The sequence below is a fragment of the Stylophora pistillata genome, chromosome 3 (assembly GCF_964205215.1).
Source record: "Stylophora pistillata chromosome 3, jaStyPist1.2, whole genome shotgun sequence".
NCBI lineage: Eukaryota > Metazoa > Cnidaria > Anthozoa > Scleractinia > Pocilloporidae > Stylophora > Stylophora pistillata.
Window position 1 is genome coordinate 6,433,159 of NC_142521.1, and position 15,593 is coordinate 6,448,751.

The following is a 15,593-nucleotide window of genomic DNA, read 5'->3' on the forward strand; positions in this document are numbered from 1 at the left end:
AAGATAGCTTTTTTAACAAATTAATTTTAAGCACAATTTAGCTATATGAGTGATAGAATTTAAAATCTACCAAATTTGTTTTTACTTTATTATGTAACATCTAATTTGAATTTTTATAATGTTGAATAAAGAAATAATTAGTAGTAGCTTTAACAATTAATAAGAACCTCATAACGAGCCCAGAAAAGGCTAGGCTGATAATTTCTGGAAAAAAAAAATGAGAAAAGAAAAAAACAAAAAACAAAGCAAAAAAGACGATTAAAAAACAAACAACGAAGAATAGCAAGCCTGGAATAGGCAATATGTATGAGGTTTGCTGACCTGCAGGCCCCTGTGTCTACATGTGTTTCGCTGGTAATGTGTGCTCAAAATTAATTGTCTGCTTATGGTTATCAATGCCATTCCACACACATATGAATGACTTTTTGTGCTCTTTACAGGGAACACAAGCACAGAGGATGAAAGATACCGCTTCGACGTTTAATTATCATACAAAATCCGTAGCTAGTGAAAGAGAGGAGTCTTGAAGTAATAACAAGTTACAAGAGGTGTTTTTAATAGTTCGTGAGTCAACTCGTCACGCGATATTTGATGGGGAACGTGCGGCAATTATTGTGCACAAAGTCATTAGCCGCAGGTTACAAAATATTAATTTAAGCGTACGGTTCTCCAGCGTTAATAAAACCCTTCTTGCAATCTATAAAATGTTGAATATAAGCGATCTTTACCAAAGCCAAGCATTAAGTATTACTGTAAACGAAGTTTTAATTACTGATATAGAGGCTGTGCTATGGAACAGATCAAACAAACTATCTACGATAAGATTGAGAAACATATCTTCCAAACTGAGACCGTCTAGTTCTTATATAGTATCGTATCATTGAATAAAATCTCACATTCTGATTGGTTAACGAAGCGAGGTATTTAGCGTGGAATTGAGAGTTCAAAACGAGGCTAAGTGATATTGACGGTTTCGCAGCCACGTATACTTAACAATTATAAGTAATGCTGTTTTCTTTTTCTTTTTCTTATTTTTGTTCAGTTATGTGATTCAAGGAAAATCCATTATTTGACTCGCGAATTCCGCATGAAATTACACTTGAAAACCGCGTGAATCGGCCCTCGTTAAGTGATGGACTTTCCTATAATATTGGTTCTATTGGTTCATATACGGGATCCTTGTAGGTTTAACTGCTGCTACAAGTTGTTAGCTTTTCTTAGCTACACCGGCTGGTGTAGTCAGTAGTACAGTTTGTTTTATCCTTATGAATAATTGTAAATTTTACCTGATTGCAAACACCGTGTAGAAACGAAGTCTTACTATACTACGACCACAAGAAAATGAAGTAATTTTACTAACTTCTTGCGTTTTGAATCCAACAAGAGACGGGCCAGGAGAATTGCTCGCATATACTGGACAGCATGGAAATTATGCGGCCGTTTTTTTTAGGCTTAATAGGGTAGCAAGAAAATATGAATTACGGTTCATATTCTGTTGGTGACACTTATTGCTCTGTGCGAAGAAAGCCAACTTTTTAAAGTTCGAGATAGCAGAAAATGCTGATCAAGCAATACTGATTAAGTAGCAGAAAATAATCGAAAATAAACATGGAAAGAAACCCAATACTTTCATATCATGAATGCATCGATATTTCGAGCGGGTCCGAATCTGAAAAACACGAATTGACACTTGACTTGCATACGACTTTGCTTTCATTATTGAAGGTGGTTAATTTTTGCAGCGTTTGATTTGCCAGATTCTTCACTAAAATCTGGTTATTTGGATCGAGAACTATCTGCAAGTGAAATTCGCAAAAATCTAAAGCCCAAAACATGATATATTTCTGTTAAAAATACCTGCAGGTGTATGCCTAAGGAAAGAGCCGAAACTAGAAAAATGAAGGCTGCACATGCTACTAAACATTTCGGGATTAGACTCCAGCGTCAAGTAAGCTTTGCCGAGGAAAACTTTGTTCGTGAGGTTGCATCAACCGCAAAAGAAGCGTCCCCTTCGGAGGATTGTTCATGAGTCTTGTCAGTCAGTATTTGCCTTGACAGGTTCGATGGCACTTAATGGAGCCTTTGTTTCTTATGTTTTTGTATTTAAGAAAATACTGTGTGGACTTTGAATAAACCGCGGCTTAAAAATTGTACTTTAACTTATAATTCTTCGAGTCATTTGACTTGAAATTTCGCAACTGCTATTGTTAATGCTAGGCTGACAAGTAAATGTTACCTTAAACACTACATAGGGTCTAATTTTGTAGTTACCGAAGGTAAGCGAGTTTACAATAGATAGAGAAGAGGTGATGTAATCCCATCGATCCAAGGCGATTAAGAATTGAAGGTAATATTTTACTTCCTGTTTCAAAACTGAGTAATTTCCGGGGGAGAGAGTGGGGGTGGGGGTGTGTTTATGTAAACTTGAATGAACTTGCACTACACTACCCCTACTAGTATCTCATATTCATTTCTTTTATTTCCTTTAATTTTTTTCATCTGTACAAATCTGATAAAACAAACCCTTGCGCAAGTGACGTTCGATCTTCAGGAAATCAGACTAAACAGTTGCTGTACCGAAACTTGCTACCCTAAGCAATTTTCTACCTTCCTTTTTTTTTCCACTTAGAATATTCTATTGTTCCAAGATAAATACAACATACACGTGCCCATAAGGAGCAAGATAAACAGATTAGCTATTTTAGGATTTTAAAAACTACAAAAATATTTAAATTTTCATTCGTGTTTGATTTGTTTATGACACAGCTGGAGAGAAACCTGTAGATAGTTAACGGCCTAACGGCTTGTTTGACAGACAATCCGTATATGAATTCGTCTCGTCACAGCTGTCCTTGCCCCAAAGTAATAAAGAAACATGACGGATATGATATCTACTGGCTTAGATCATAAATGTTTTTCCTTAATTGACCTTAAACGACCGAAGCGGGCACCATACATGGGCGTTTACGCGTTTACTTGTCCCAGCAGCATGGTAGAGGAAAACTCGTGATTGGACTCGAAATCAGGCTACATGTACCAAGGTACGTTCTGACGAAATTTTCCCGAAATTGGAATTGAAGTTGCCAATCTGAAACTAAAATTGTTGTTGATTTTACGAAGAGTACCAATTACGATTTTGACATGTTCTTCACTTAGTTTTGAAGCCGAGACCTCGAATGACCTTTACTATTTCACACATCTTCTATTGTGGTTTTTGTCGTCTTCTCTAGAAATATTCACAGACCCCCTACCCTTAACGCTAGAGGCTTGTCGCGCAGTGAACACAGACAAAATGGCGTGAGACATTTGCTGGTAATAAATATGCGGTCTGCAGGAAAAATTTTATTTTTTCCTGAAACGAAAAAATTGCTTTGTTTTCAAGTTGACCTCGGTCGATATCGGGGCGAATCGACATCTCGTGCTTAGCATTGCGGTCACATGACTCGCTAAGAACCACCCTCCATTAAGCTGACTTCGATGCGTGGCAGCCATGAGTATTCGTATCTTCTGCAACCTCAACCGGAGACTCATCGAGTTCAAAGTACAATTTTACTGGCTATAAATATAACGTAGAGGGTTCCATTTCGGAACACAGTGTTCTAGGGATAAAGTCCACTCTTGTAGTCGTCAATGACCGACAAGCTTGTAAATGGTGTGAAGCAGGCCGAGAGCTCGAGCAAAAGCGGTAATAAACAACTCTGATCGTTTGCAAATCGTGTTTGTTACATCGATATCACGCATATCAAAAATAGTCACAGGTGAGCTGTTTAACTGTTTCCTGCCTTGCTCTTATCTTGCAGACGATGCTGACAACGGGGCCTGCTTGATTTGTGGTGACAAGGCTACAGGGAAGCACTATGGAGCGTCGAGTTGTGATGGATGCAAAGGTTTCTTCCGACGGAGCGTGAGAAAGAATCATGTGTACGCCTGTCGCTTTCAAAGAGCTTGTGTGATCAACAAGGACAAGCGAAATCAGTGTCGCTACTGTCGGTTGAGAAAATGTTTTCGGGCTGGCATGAAGAAAGAAGGTGAGAAAAATTTATTCATCGCGCTTAGCCATTGCCTTCGACGTAATACCTGTACGTGCTCAATCGCAATTTCTACACAAAGGTTGACATTTGCTTTTATGCGATTTCCAAATACTAGGATCCGAGAAAAAGTTGATACTTTGCTGCCATTTTAAAGCAATTTTGTTCAGAACGTTATCAAATTAAAACCATCTTAATTTCTCTTCAAGTGATAAATCTTGTTGAAGCGAGTACCCGCTCTCTCTCAGAAAAAGGAATTTCTCGTGTCGACAGTTTGTTATCGAAATGCAAATAGGAAGGTCTTGAAAATGATAAAATAATCCCGGGACACAGTTAAAGGACAAAAGCACATCGTAGATCTACATTTTTCATATTCAAATAGGTTTAGGGCAAAAAACTGATCGGGAGGGAATCAAAACTATTTATATTTTTCATAAAATTAGTCTTCCAAAAAGTTTTGATGTTAACCATTTGACGCCAAGATTTCGTGCAGACGGGAAGCTATATTGCGTTACCACTTCAAAATTTATTGTATTTTGTATCGAGAAATCCAAACCACTTTGTGAATTAGATGCCAATAATATTGAAAATAAACTCCAACGCTCAAAAATCAACACTTAATACAGCGTTTGCGAACGACCAATGACCCACCTTCACTTGATATTCTGAAGTCGCTGACTTTTATTTTGTTTTGTTTGGGAGACACACCACGCGATAAACAACCAAAACGAGAAGTGAATTTTCAATTTGAGTAGGTAGGGTCATAGTCCCTTAGTAAATGTACTTGTTTACATTGTTAAAATCGACAATTAAGGCCCATTTGCGCAAATTTCTTCGCAAACCACTAAGGATAACATCCCATTTTCAATATGTTCAACGAAAAAAAAAAAAATACTAGAACGTGCAAATTTATATCAGCTGAAAAATGTATTTTGATTGGCTCTTATTTATGTATGATCTATTGGAGGAAAGATGTAAAGCTGATGTCACCATTTCAAAATTTTGTTTCTTTGTTAATTAAAACCATTAGGTTCAATGTTGCAGTGGGTTTGTTTAGCAAAGATCACAGAAAATGTCAAAATGTGGCAAGGACATAAGTGACACACTGGTCAGGGCCTTGCATGCCACTTGTTTGTTCTTACCACATTTTTACGTCATCTGTGACCTATTTATTACTAAGCAGACACACAGCAGCATGGAGTCTGTTTGTTAAGTGGAATGTTGAAGAATAATTTATCATTTTTCATTCAAATGCCAAAATGTGATTTATTTTTTATGCGAACCTCAGACATTTTTAATTTCCCGTCAGAAGCTTTACCACTGAGCTGCAGAAGTTCATACGTGTCAAGTGTTTTTCATCTAGCTAGGACAAAATTTTGTCAGTTCTTTGCTCCAATCTTTTTTTTTTTTTTTTTCAACCCTGTATTGGAACTGTGAGTTGTGTACTTTTGTTTAGACTTTATCACTACAAATGAAAACTTCTAACCAACTTAGCTGGTTTGGAAACAAACTAAATGTATTAAGAAGGTAAAAAATGCTACCTGAGATGTTAATGTTTAATTCGTGTTGAGAACTTAGATATTGGAACAGTCAGAAAAATTAGTGAAGAAGAGTATTCAACCCTCCAACTTGTGAAGGTCTCTCATCCCTTTGTAATCTAGAAAAAAGAATTTGGTGTTGTATCAAGATAATCATCTGTAACTGATAGGCCTTAAAAATTCTCATCACCTGCTGCTGGATAATGTTTTTTTCATGACAAGGAGAAGTTACTTGTTAATCTCTTTTGAGATTTAAAAGGAGTGTTGTGGCTCATTTTCTGTGACAATAAAAAAATTATTGCTAAGCCCAAAATTCTGGTTTTCTGGAAAAAAAAATCATCAAATGAGAAGTGTACATCCTAAGCAAAATGGCATTATGGATTAAAAAGATCAACAAGAATTGGAAACGAAAAGCCTGAACAATTAAGCTGAAGTATTTGGGATGTAACTGCTGTAGATCTAAAAAAAGGAATGAAAAACATCACAAAATCATAGCTGCAATTGTCATCACAGATTTCTGCCAAGCTTGTGTCAACATCAGCCATTTCATAAAATGACAGCTTTGCTGAAGTGTCATGTGTCACAATCATAATAAAGAGGTCCTCGGCTTAATTAAGGGCGTCTCTGACCATGTGATGGATTTGTTTATCACTAGTCCTGACTTCAAGTCATCAGTCATTTTTTGTCCTACAAGTGTGTGTTTTTAACCCTTTCACTTCTAATATTAAAAATGGAGTTCTTCTCACTGGCAAACATATATATATATATATATATTCTTGAACTTGATTTGAATGTATTTCGAAGAGCGTTCAACTCTTAGAGGAGCATTGATAATTATAACAAACTGGTTCAAGACTTCAGAGGTAGTTCATCGTTTTATTACGACAGCTCTGTTTCGTATGGTCAAAAGTGGCCACACTCATCTGGTAATTTCATCGTTGAAATTACCTGATGAGTGTGGCCATTTTCGACCATACAAAACAGAGCTGTCATAATAAAATGATGAACTACCTCTGAAGTCTTGAACCAGTTTGTTATAATTATATATATATATATATTTTTGACTGGTGCTTAGAATTTGCTGCTATCACAAAGTGGAATTCTTTCCTTATTCTCATTATCTTAACCCTTGAACTCCCAGAAGTGATAAACTTGTAACTTCTCCCGGTTAGCTCAGTGGATAGAGCACTGGAGTGATGTGCGGGAGGTCAAGGGTTCGAGCCCTGGCCGGACCGACACTCGGGGTCTTAAAATAATTGAGAAGAATTTGCTACCTTTCTATGACATCAAGAAATGGTTAGATATTCTAGTCTTCTCAGATAGGGACGAATAAATGGAGGTCTCGTCTCCTGCAGGGTTGGGGAAGGAGATGTTAATTTCCCACACAAGATTACTGTGTGATGGACGTCCTCTTCTGGGGTGGGATAGGTGGGTTGATAGAGGGCCACAGGATTATTAGTTTAACTACTGTCACATGCTACCCTCTTGAAATAAAGTCTCCCTCTCTCTCTCTCTTTCCCCACAATATCCCTACAATATCCAGCAAACAGGTAATGAGAATAGTCATAGTTATCAGGTAGAAGTTGTTTACTTGATCTAACACCAAATTCTCATAACTAATGTACCAGGAAATGTGTTGCAGCTAGAAGGGAGCATTAACTTGTAATCAGATTTTGTGAGTTTAAGGGTCAATGCTCTACAATGTTTGAAACACACCATTTTGTGAGCAAAAGGGTTGTTTATCTTTTTCAGTTTGATCTGGATTTTAGAGCGGAACGCTATAACAAAATATGAACCTGGACGCTACATATGATTTGTGTGATAGGGGCCCAGTGCGAGCCGTTCATACCACGTTGTTCTTGTTACATTTTCTCGTCATAGATAGGAATTTATCCATTTCACCGAGACGTTCATTTAATAGAGATGAGCATTCTCGCTACAGAATGACAAGAACATGTAACAAGAACAATGTGGTACGAATGGCTTGCACCGGGCCCCTATTGCACAAATCATATGTAGTGTCCAGGTCCCTATCTTGTTATAGCGTTCTGCTCTAGATTTCATCTGTGAGACTGCCTCAGATTGGTTCTAACAGACCTAGAAAAACTCGTAAATATCATAATTTATTATTATATCATGTTTTGAATTAGTAATAATCCGGTATTATTACACGACTCAGGCAGTCAGAGGCCAGTAACTAAAATCAACCAATCAAAATGCTCTATTACCGGTCAATATTCTCTCGGTATTGGACCGGGCACTGTCCCGAATGGTCCGGAATGATATCGCACTTGTGTCCCTTTGAACTTCAGTCGAATAATAAATCTCTTATTAACCAAGCTTGCTCGGGACCATACTGGAAGAATAGCGGCCCTCTGTCCTTTTTGTATGGACCTCGCTGTGCTTGGTCCGTACTGTCAAGACCTCGCGCTGATATTCTCCCAGTACGGCCCTCGCGCTTGGTTAATAAGATATATGTCCTGAATTCTGAGGCTTTAATCTTCCTGAGCACTGATTTTATCCTGGCTGAGTGAGTCTATTTCAATCACACTAGTATATGTTTATTTTCATTTGTATTATACAGTTGTTAATCAATCATTGTACATGTTAAAAAAGAAATCATACATTTCTACTTATAGTATGAGCTACAATCTCCATCCAGATGAGTTGTTAAAAAAATATTTAAGGAAAAAATATTAAAGTGAAAGATAAGTCATTTGGATTATTAAAGTGGCACAGAGACATGTCCAGCAAAAAATCACTTCAAAATTTGTTAAGAATTCATTATTATTGTTTGTCCTCTCACCACTCTGTACAAACTACCCTGTCCACTTCACCATGATGAAAATTTGCCATGATGTTTACCCTTTTACTCTCAAGATCTCATTATAGTAATTTTCCTTCCTGTCAGTCCCAATGGTAATAGAAATTCTCTTATTTTGTAGCTGTTCAAAATGAGAGGGACACCATTTCAAAAAGGCCGCGTGGGGAAGAAGCAGACAGCAAATTTGGGCTCACTACAGATGTGTTGTTGTCAGCCGAGATTTTGTCACGTCCTGCAACTTCACCTCCAGGTAGATGTTTAAGACTGTTATGTGTATATACCAGATTTCAGAGATAACTATCTCAACCCATAATACTACATGTCTTTTTTTTGTGCCAAGGTGTTACAGGTCTATGTCCAAACAGTATTTCCCAGCAGATAATTACCTTAATTCTCATGACCTGTCTTTTTGATTGTGCATTTGATACTAGTTGGGAGAATTCAGTTACTGACCAATATTAGGGTCAAGTAATTAAATTTTGAATGAATAAATTTTAGGTAATAAGTTGATGACAAACTGCTTTTAGGATCTGTTGGGGTAAATAGGTTCTAAAGTCTTTGTTCCCTCTCCTTTGATGTTAAATTTCTTTAAAAAAAAAAATGCAAAATACTTAGTCTAAGGTTCATTGGGACCCCAAAAATATACCCTTTCAATGACTAGAAGTGATTAACATATAACCTCTCCCAATAATATCCATAAGTTGTCCAGCAAATGGGAATTAAGAATACTCAAACTTAGAAATTGCCATGTTGATCTAATACCAAATTCTGGAAACTCATTTACAAGCAAATGTAAGCAGCCGGAGGGGAGAATTAACAGTCAGATCTTGAGAGTTAGAGAGGTAAAGGTGATGGTGTATCCAACTGAGTCATGGGTGGCAAGATGGGGAGGGGGAGAGAGAAAGGGAAGTTACATACAGGGGTATTACATGTACCCTTAGTTCTTTCTTGAAATTTGTCATTTACCAACCAAAATTGACTTTATCTAATATCAGTTTTATCTTTAATAGTAGAAACCCTAAGCATGGATAAGGAGGCAAACTACAGTGACATCTGTGAGTCAATGCGTCAACAACTCTTGGTCTTGGTGGAATGGGCGAAACACATACCAGCCTTTTGTGAACTGATGCTTGATGATCAAGTGGCCTTATTAAGGGCGCACGCCTCTGAACACTTAATATTGGGTGTCTCGCGACGGTCTATGAGCCTAAAGGATGTTTTGTTACTTGGAAATGACCTTGTCATTCCAAGAACAGCAGCAGATGCTGAGGTGCGGAGAATATCAACTCGTGTACTGGATGAAGTGGTTGAGCCTATGAAAGAGTGGAATGTTGATGATACAGAACATGCTTGCCTCAAGGCTATCGTCTTCTTCAATCCTGGTATGTCTTAAGAACAAAAAAATAAAAAAAGAGTGCAGTGGAACTCTTTTTATGTGATCACTGAGCTTAAATTTTGCACCTCATTGTGCACTTGACTACTGAAATGAAGTGCTGCTGTAACTATCATTTTTACCTTTGAAGCAAAGGTAAAAATTGAGGCAGCATTGAAAAATTACTAATAAACCAATTATAAATGAAAAGGAAAAGAGAAGAATAGAGATGACAAATTTTGAGGAAATGAAAAAGTATTTTGTTTTCTTACAAGCAAGGAACAAAGAAAAAGTTGGACTTATGCAAAGGGAAGTGAATAACACAGACCTTCGAATTTATTTGTAGGATATTTTACCACTAAGCACCAGAAATTTTGTTTGCCAGTGTTGAGCAGAAAAATACTTGTAAAAGGAATTGAAGTAATAGCAGGAAAATATGAACAAAAAGAAATCAAAATAGACATTGACATCAATGCAGTTTTCAGTTAAACTTTCATTCCTTAACTGTTGAAGTAAAAATTGATATTGTTCATTGACATATTCTTACCATTAGATCATATTCATGTGGCTTTTGTGCTATAAAAATCCTTTCTTTTTTAGTATCACTTTCATATGTGTGAGAGTTTAATTACTTGCATGTATGTCTTGTGGCTTTCATTTCTTCACATGCCTTACTCCAGAGTATTCATTCATCATGAGATCATGCCCATCATGTGATAGTCCTGTGAAAATGTATTGTAATTTAATTCTTTCACTCCTGTGAGTGACCAGGACATAATTTCTTGTCACAATATCTATACAATTTCAAGCAGAGAAGTGATGAGAAAGTAGAAAATATAAATCAGGGGATAATTGGTTGATTCAATACCAAATTCTCTTAACTAACATCATAAGAATTATATAGAAGACAGTAAAGAGAATTATTAATGATATCTTTGGAGTGAACGGGTTAATGAGGTAGATCCTCTAAGAATGTGAAAGCTGAATGCAGAGTTTAAGCTTATTGGTCTGTAGAAGTGATCTTTGTAATCTCCGGTGATATTCAGTTAAGGAAAGTGAAACGGTATCAAATTACATGGTATACGTGACTAAATTGTGACTGGCTTTAAATAACTTTTTTTTTTACTGCTCAAAGTTGTAGCTTTAAAACCAAAACTTCAACAACTCATCAGAACAGATGTAAATATAACAACTGGTGGATGTGAGCTGATTGACCAAGAAAGAAATTCTCTCGATCTACAATATCAATACAATATCAAGCAGACAAGTGATGAGAAATGAGAAAAATATCAATTACCAGAATGTTAGTTGATCCAATGCCACATTCTCTGGACTAACATCATGACAATATGTGATTTTTAGATGCCAAGGGACTAAGTGATTCTCAGAAAATCAAATCTTTGAGGTTTGAAGTCCAAACCATGCTTGAGGACTACATTGCTAAAGATCAGTATGACAGCCGTGGAAAGTTTGGAGAACTGCTTCTTATGTTGCCAACTATGCAGAGTATAGCGAAAGAAATGATTGATCAAGTTCAGTTTGCCAGACTGTTTGGTATGGTGAAGGTCGACAGCCTTCTTTCAGAAATGCTACTTGGAGGTTAGTTGGGAAAGCTTGAATGAATGGCACATTTCCAAATTGGCCTCTTTTTCAAAGCAAATCCTAGTGCTCATCCTTTAATATGATAATGTGTTTTCATTCACAAGCAAATTAAACTCATTTTCATACAAATGATTGAGCACCAGGCCTCATTTTGAAGAAGAGGCCAAAGGTAATTTGGAATGGCCTAATACTGTCAATTACCAGACCTGAAAATGCTAGAAAATCAGCAGATGATCTTGTGAGGTATTGACATCAGACTTAAATATATGTAGGTTGAAATTAATTTCTTGATAATTGTTATCAATAATGATTTTTAAAAATGTGTGATAAATGGAAAATTATTGTTCTCAGTAGATATTATAGCTCGTAGAAGGAGGATTTCACTACTGTATTTATTCAAGTTGTTTACTGCCATGCAAATCTTCAATGCATGGGTAAAACGCCTTACTCCCACAGAGCCTCTCTCCTCCGGGGAGTAGAAATGAGTACCAGCAATTTGTCAGGGAAGCCTGATGAAATATAGAATTAACCTTGCGATGGACTTGTATCCCATCTGGGGGGGAATTGTGGCACTCCTGGTTGCTTCATTCTAAGGGAACTGAGATAAGCTCTTGGTTGATTACAGACTTTACCTTAATCACAAAGTTGCTGACTGTTTTTATTTACAGTCAAAGTGAATGAGACTTAATTTATGGTACCATCACCCTTGTCTATTTTATCAGGCACCAACATTGCTGAACAACTGGATGCAGCAAGCATTGTTCCCATGGCATCACCCCCACCTCCACCTGCTGTTCCGACACCTCAGTCCCCAGTTACCCCTCTTCCTCCAAACCGCCCTGACTTATTCATGAATGTCCCAGGTCCAAGTGTGGGGGGTCCAATGCAATCAGTACCAATGGTCCAAGACCGGAAATATGTACCTGGACCTTCGACAGCACTTCCAGGTGGTGTTGTCCCAAAGACAGAGAGATTTGACACGTGACAGTTGAGATGGCATGGAATTGTGTCTGGAGGCTTAACTCACACATACAGACTTAACAATACAAGTGATAGTAAGTCCTGTGTCCAGCTCTGGGTTGCTGCATCAAGATTGCCTGTCAAGCAAGCCCCATTTCTCATTCAAACTTGTCTTGAGTTCACTGTTCACTAGAGTTTTATCAGTACCAACCTCACATTAGGGGTGAATATTTAATTGATGTAGTCCAAAACAAGATTTTGTTTAACGTACCTGTTTTTAATAGTTACCCTGTGGAATAACATATGCAGCTTGTAAGTGACACTGCGAGCAGGGTTTAAGAGGAGATGGTAAATGTTGTTAAGTTAAAGTAGCAGCAAATTCAGGAATTGGCAAATTTGTCTGTAAATTAATTAATGTATTGTACAGTGTGTGAAATAGTTATTTAAATTGACTAATACAAATATTAGTATGTTTTGTTGACTTAGGAGTAAAAGAGAGAAATGAGGGAGGTACTTAATTTGGTTTGTTAGAGAGGGCATACGAGAGTATCCACACACACATAACTATGGTTTTGACTGGCCATGGAAGCCCTGGAAAATCACTAAACAAGGATAAGTTTTAAAAAGAGTCATTTACAATGACTTCTGCATGCGATCAAAACTGTGGCTTTTACCACCATGTTAGATCATGTTAGAATATCTTTTTCCATATTCTGACATGCATGCCATAGTATTAGTATTAAGATGTTGACAAGGCTATTTCCAGTGATTCAAAAACAATTTTTAACATACAGTAGGTGGTTATAAACCACAATCTCGCTGGCTAATAAAAAGTACCATTATTTTTGTATGTAGTTAGTTCAAAAAAGAGGGTAATTTTAAAATGACTCATTGTGTACATTGTTTGAGGCCAGCTGCAACTTGATCTGGGGTTGTAAGGTGTATTTATTTTTCTTTCTACTAGAAGCTGGGTTGACTTTCATAGAGAGCTTCTTTAAGCTGATTGCACATTTCAAATTGTTGATATAAATTTGTTCCTGTTTGTTTGGTATTATCCAGCTCAGTACAGAATCATAGAATTTTTTCAAGTGCACCCCAATAATTCTGTCCCCCAAAAAAGTTTGACATTGCTCATAAGAATTTACAATGTAAAAAATGCAAATTTGCCTAGTAAGGTTTGAACATTTCACAAAAAGCTACAGCATGATTTCCAATTTCCATACCCATATCCCATTTCATGACAGAGCTGTAGTTAACTAGAAGTCCTATAAGCAGTTGGTTCCCAAACATGTGCCCAAGTTGAAACCACCTGATTATCTTTCTGACCTTAGGTTAGTGATCTCCGTTTTCCATTTTCCATTTGTGTCCCCTACTTTGTTTACTAATGGAACTGGAACATGTTGTCTTAAAAACTATTGATATCCTTTTTTAGTATAAGAAGGAATGATCATTGTAACTGACTAGATCATCACAAGCATTAGTCTTTGTAGCCCTTCACTGTTCTGAAGATTTACTTTCATTAGGGTTAAGTAGTTACAGAGCTAGGTCTAGCTTATTTAGGGGTATTTTACATGTTCTCTACATATTTTGTATATAGAAAATAACAATAAATGAAACTTATTTTGGATGCACTGTATTATAAATAGCTTGGCACACGAGTGACATGCTTTACGGGTACTTAAGTTGCCTTTCTCGTTGTGTTTCTGACAAGTTAGAGCAAGCATAATGAATGCTCCACAAGAACTTATTCTGCACTTCCAAACCACATCATTTGGTAATCATGAACTACTACCCATCAACAGAAATAAGTTATCAATTGTTCTGTCCTGATCAAGTTATGCCATTATTTCAGTCTTTAAGTCATGATCCCTAGCTTCAGCAAAGATGCAAAGCTCTTATCGGTTGTGTTGTTTAGACAATCCTGCATCTAGGAAATAAACTTGCCTTGCACTGATGCACCAATGCTTTGCACAGCTGCTTCACCAAAATGAAGATTCTCTCCCAAGTTTAAGCTAGATTTGAAGTTGTTGGGACAGACAGTATCACAACTCACATCTGCTAAAAATATTTTTCCCATACCTTATAGATATTGCCTGTCCAGTTTCAAAGATGCCTTCACTTGCTCTAACTTCCATGATATTTCATAACTGCCATGGAATAACTTTACTTATTATTTTATTGTTTAAAATAGTTGCTCAGTGTATCTATTATTTTCTTAAATGGGATTAAGAGGTATTTTTGTGCTATTTGCAATTTGTTAGCATAATGTTGTACACATCCACAGACATAAGACAATATCAGGAGAATAAAGTTGTATTTCTCCTCTTTTCAAGAAGGACTTTAGCTGTTATCAGTACAGTTACTATAGTAGTAGTAGTAGTAGGCAGTCATCGGACCATGACCACCACTAGCGCAATTGCGACAAACACTTTCTCTCGTGGCTAAAAAGCCCAATTCTAAAACGGCAGACACGACCGCATCCACTGCACGCGAAGACACATGCCACTGGAACACACGTCGCTTTGTTCATTGCTGCTCTTCTCTTAGCTCTTCTATCATCGGCTTCAGCTTTCAGCCTTTCCTCTCCCGCCTGGACTGCCAGACTGCACACAGACCTCCAATCACTCCGATCGGCAGCATGTAGCTCCCAGTTATCTGTTAGCAGGCCAGTGGCAAGCATATCCCTCTTGCATACGCCCTTGAAACACAGCTTAGTTACTATAGTATCTGTCAATTCCACTTGTTACACCTTTAACCCTTGAGTAACTGGCTTCTAATTTCTCCATTCATTATCACCCTTGAATCAATTGCAGAAGTCACAAGAATAAAGGAAATGATCCCTAGGGCCCAGTTGTTTGAAGGTTGGTTAGCGCTAACCCAGGGTTAAATTTTAATCCAGGCTTCTTAATCTCTCTGTCCAAAAGCCTTTTTGGGAAAATTTCCTCTATTCTTATTAGAACATCCAATCCTCAAATTGTAGACAAAATAATTTGAATTTAATTTTCTTTTAAAGCTTTCAGATATGAAATCAAATTTCACACTATCCTCGGGTTACCTTAACACAGCTTTGAACAACCTGGCCCTAATTATCAAACAAATTCTCTGTCAGTACCAAAGGAAATATTAACCCACAGATCTTTTAAATTTCCTTTGGTTTTGTCCAGGAGAATTTGACAATCAAGAGCTTTTAAACTTGGTGATCATTTCCCTTATTCTCAGAACCTTTAGATTTGATTAAAGGGTAATAACGTCAGGAGAAATTACAAGCC

At 37.1% G+C, this 15,593-nt stretch overlaps 1 protein-coding gene across 2 annotated transcripts; it reads left to right on the top strand.

The window, feature by feature from the left end:
- The first annotated feature begins 3,448 nt into the window (after positions 1–3,448).
- Positions 3,449–13,951, top strand: LOC111345640 (hepatocyte nuclear factor 4-gamma). Of its 2 annotated transcripts, none has more exons than XM_022952923.2 (6): positions 3,449–3,685; positions 3,801–4,028; positions 8,512–8,640; positions 9,386–9,772; positions 11,125–11,361; positions 12,087–13,951. In XM_022952923.2, exons 1-6 carry the CDS (start codon positions 3,631–3,633, stop codon positions 12,347–12,349), a joined length of 1,299 nt encoding a protein of 432 aa, XP_022808658.1. In that variant the 5' UTR covers positions 3,449–3,630; the 3' UTR covers positions 12,350–13,951. The 2 variants fall into 2 exon arrangements, with proteins under 2 accessions (XP_022808658.1, XP_022808660.1); XM_022952925.2 differs by having other exon boundaries at positions 3,450–3,685; positions 9,401–9,772.
- The last annotated feature ends 1,642 nt before the right edge of the window (positions 13,952–15,593 follow it).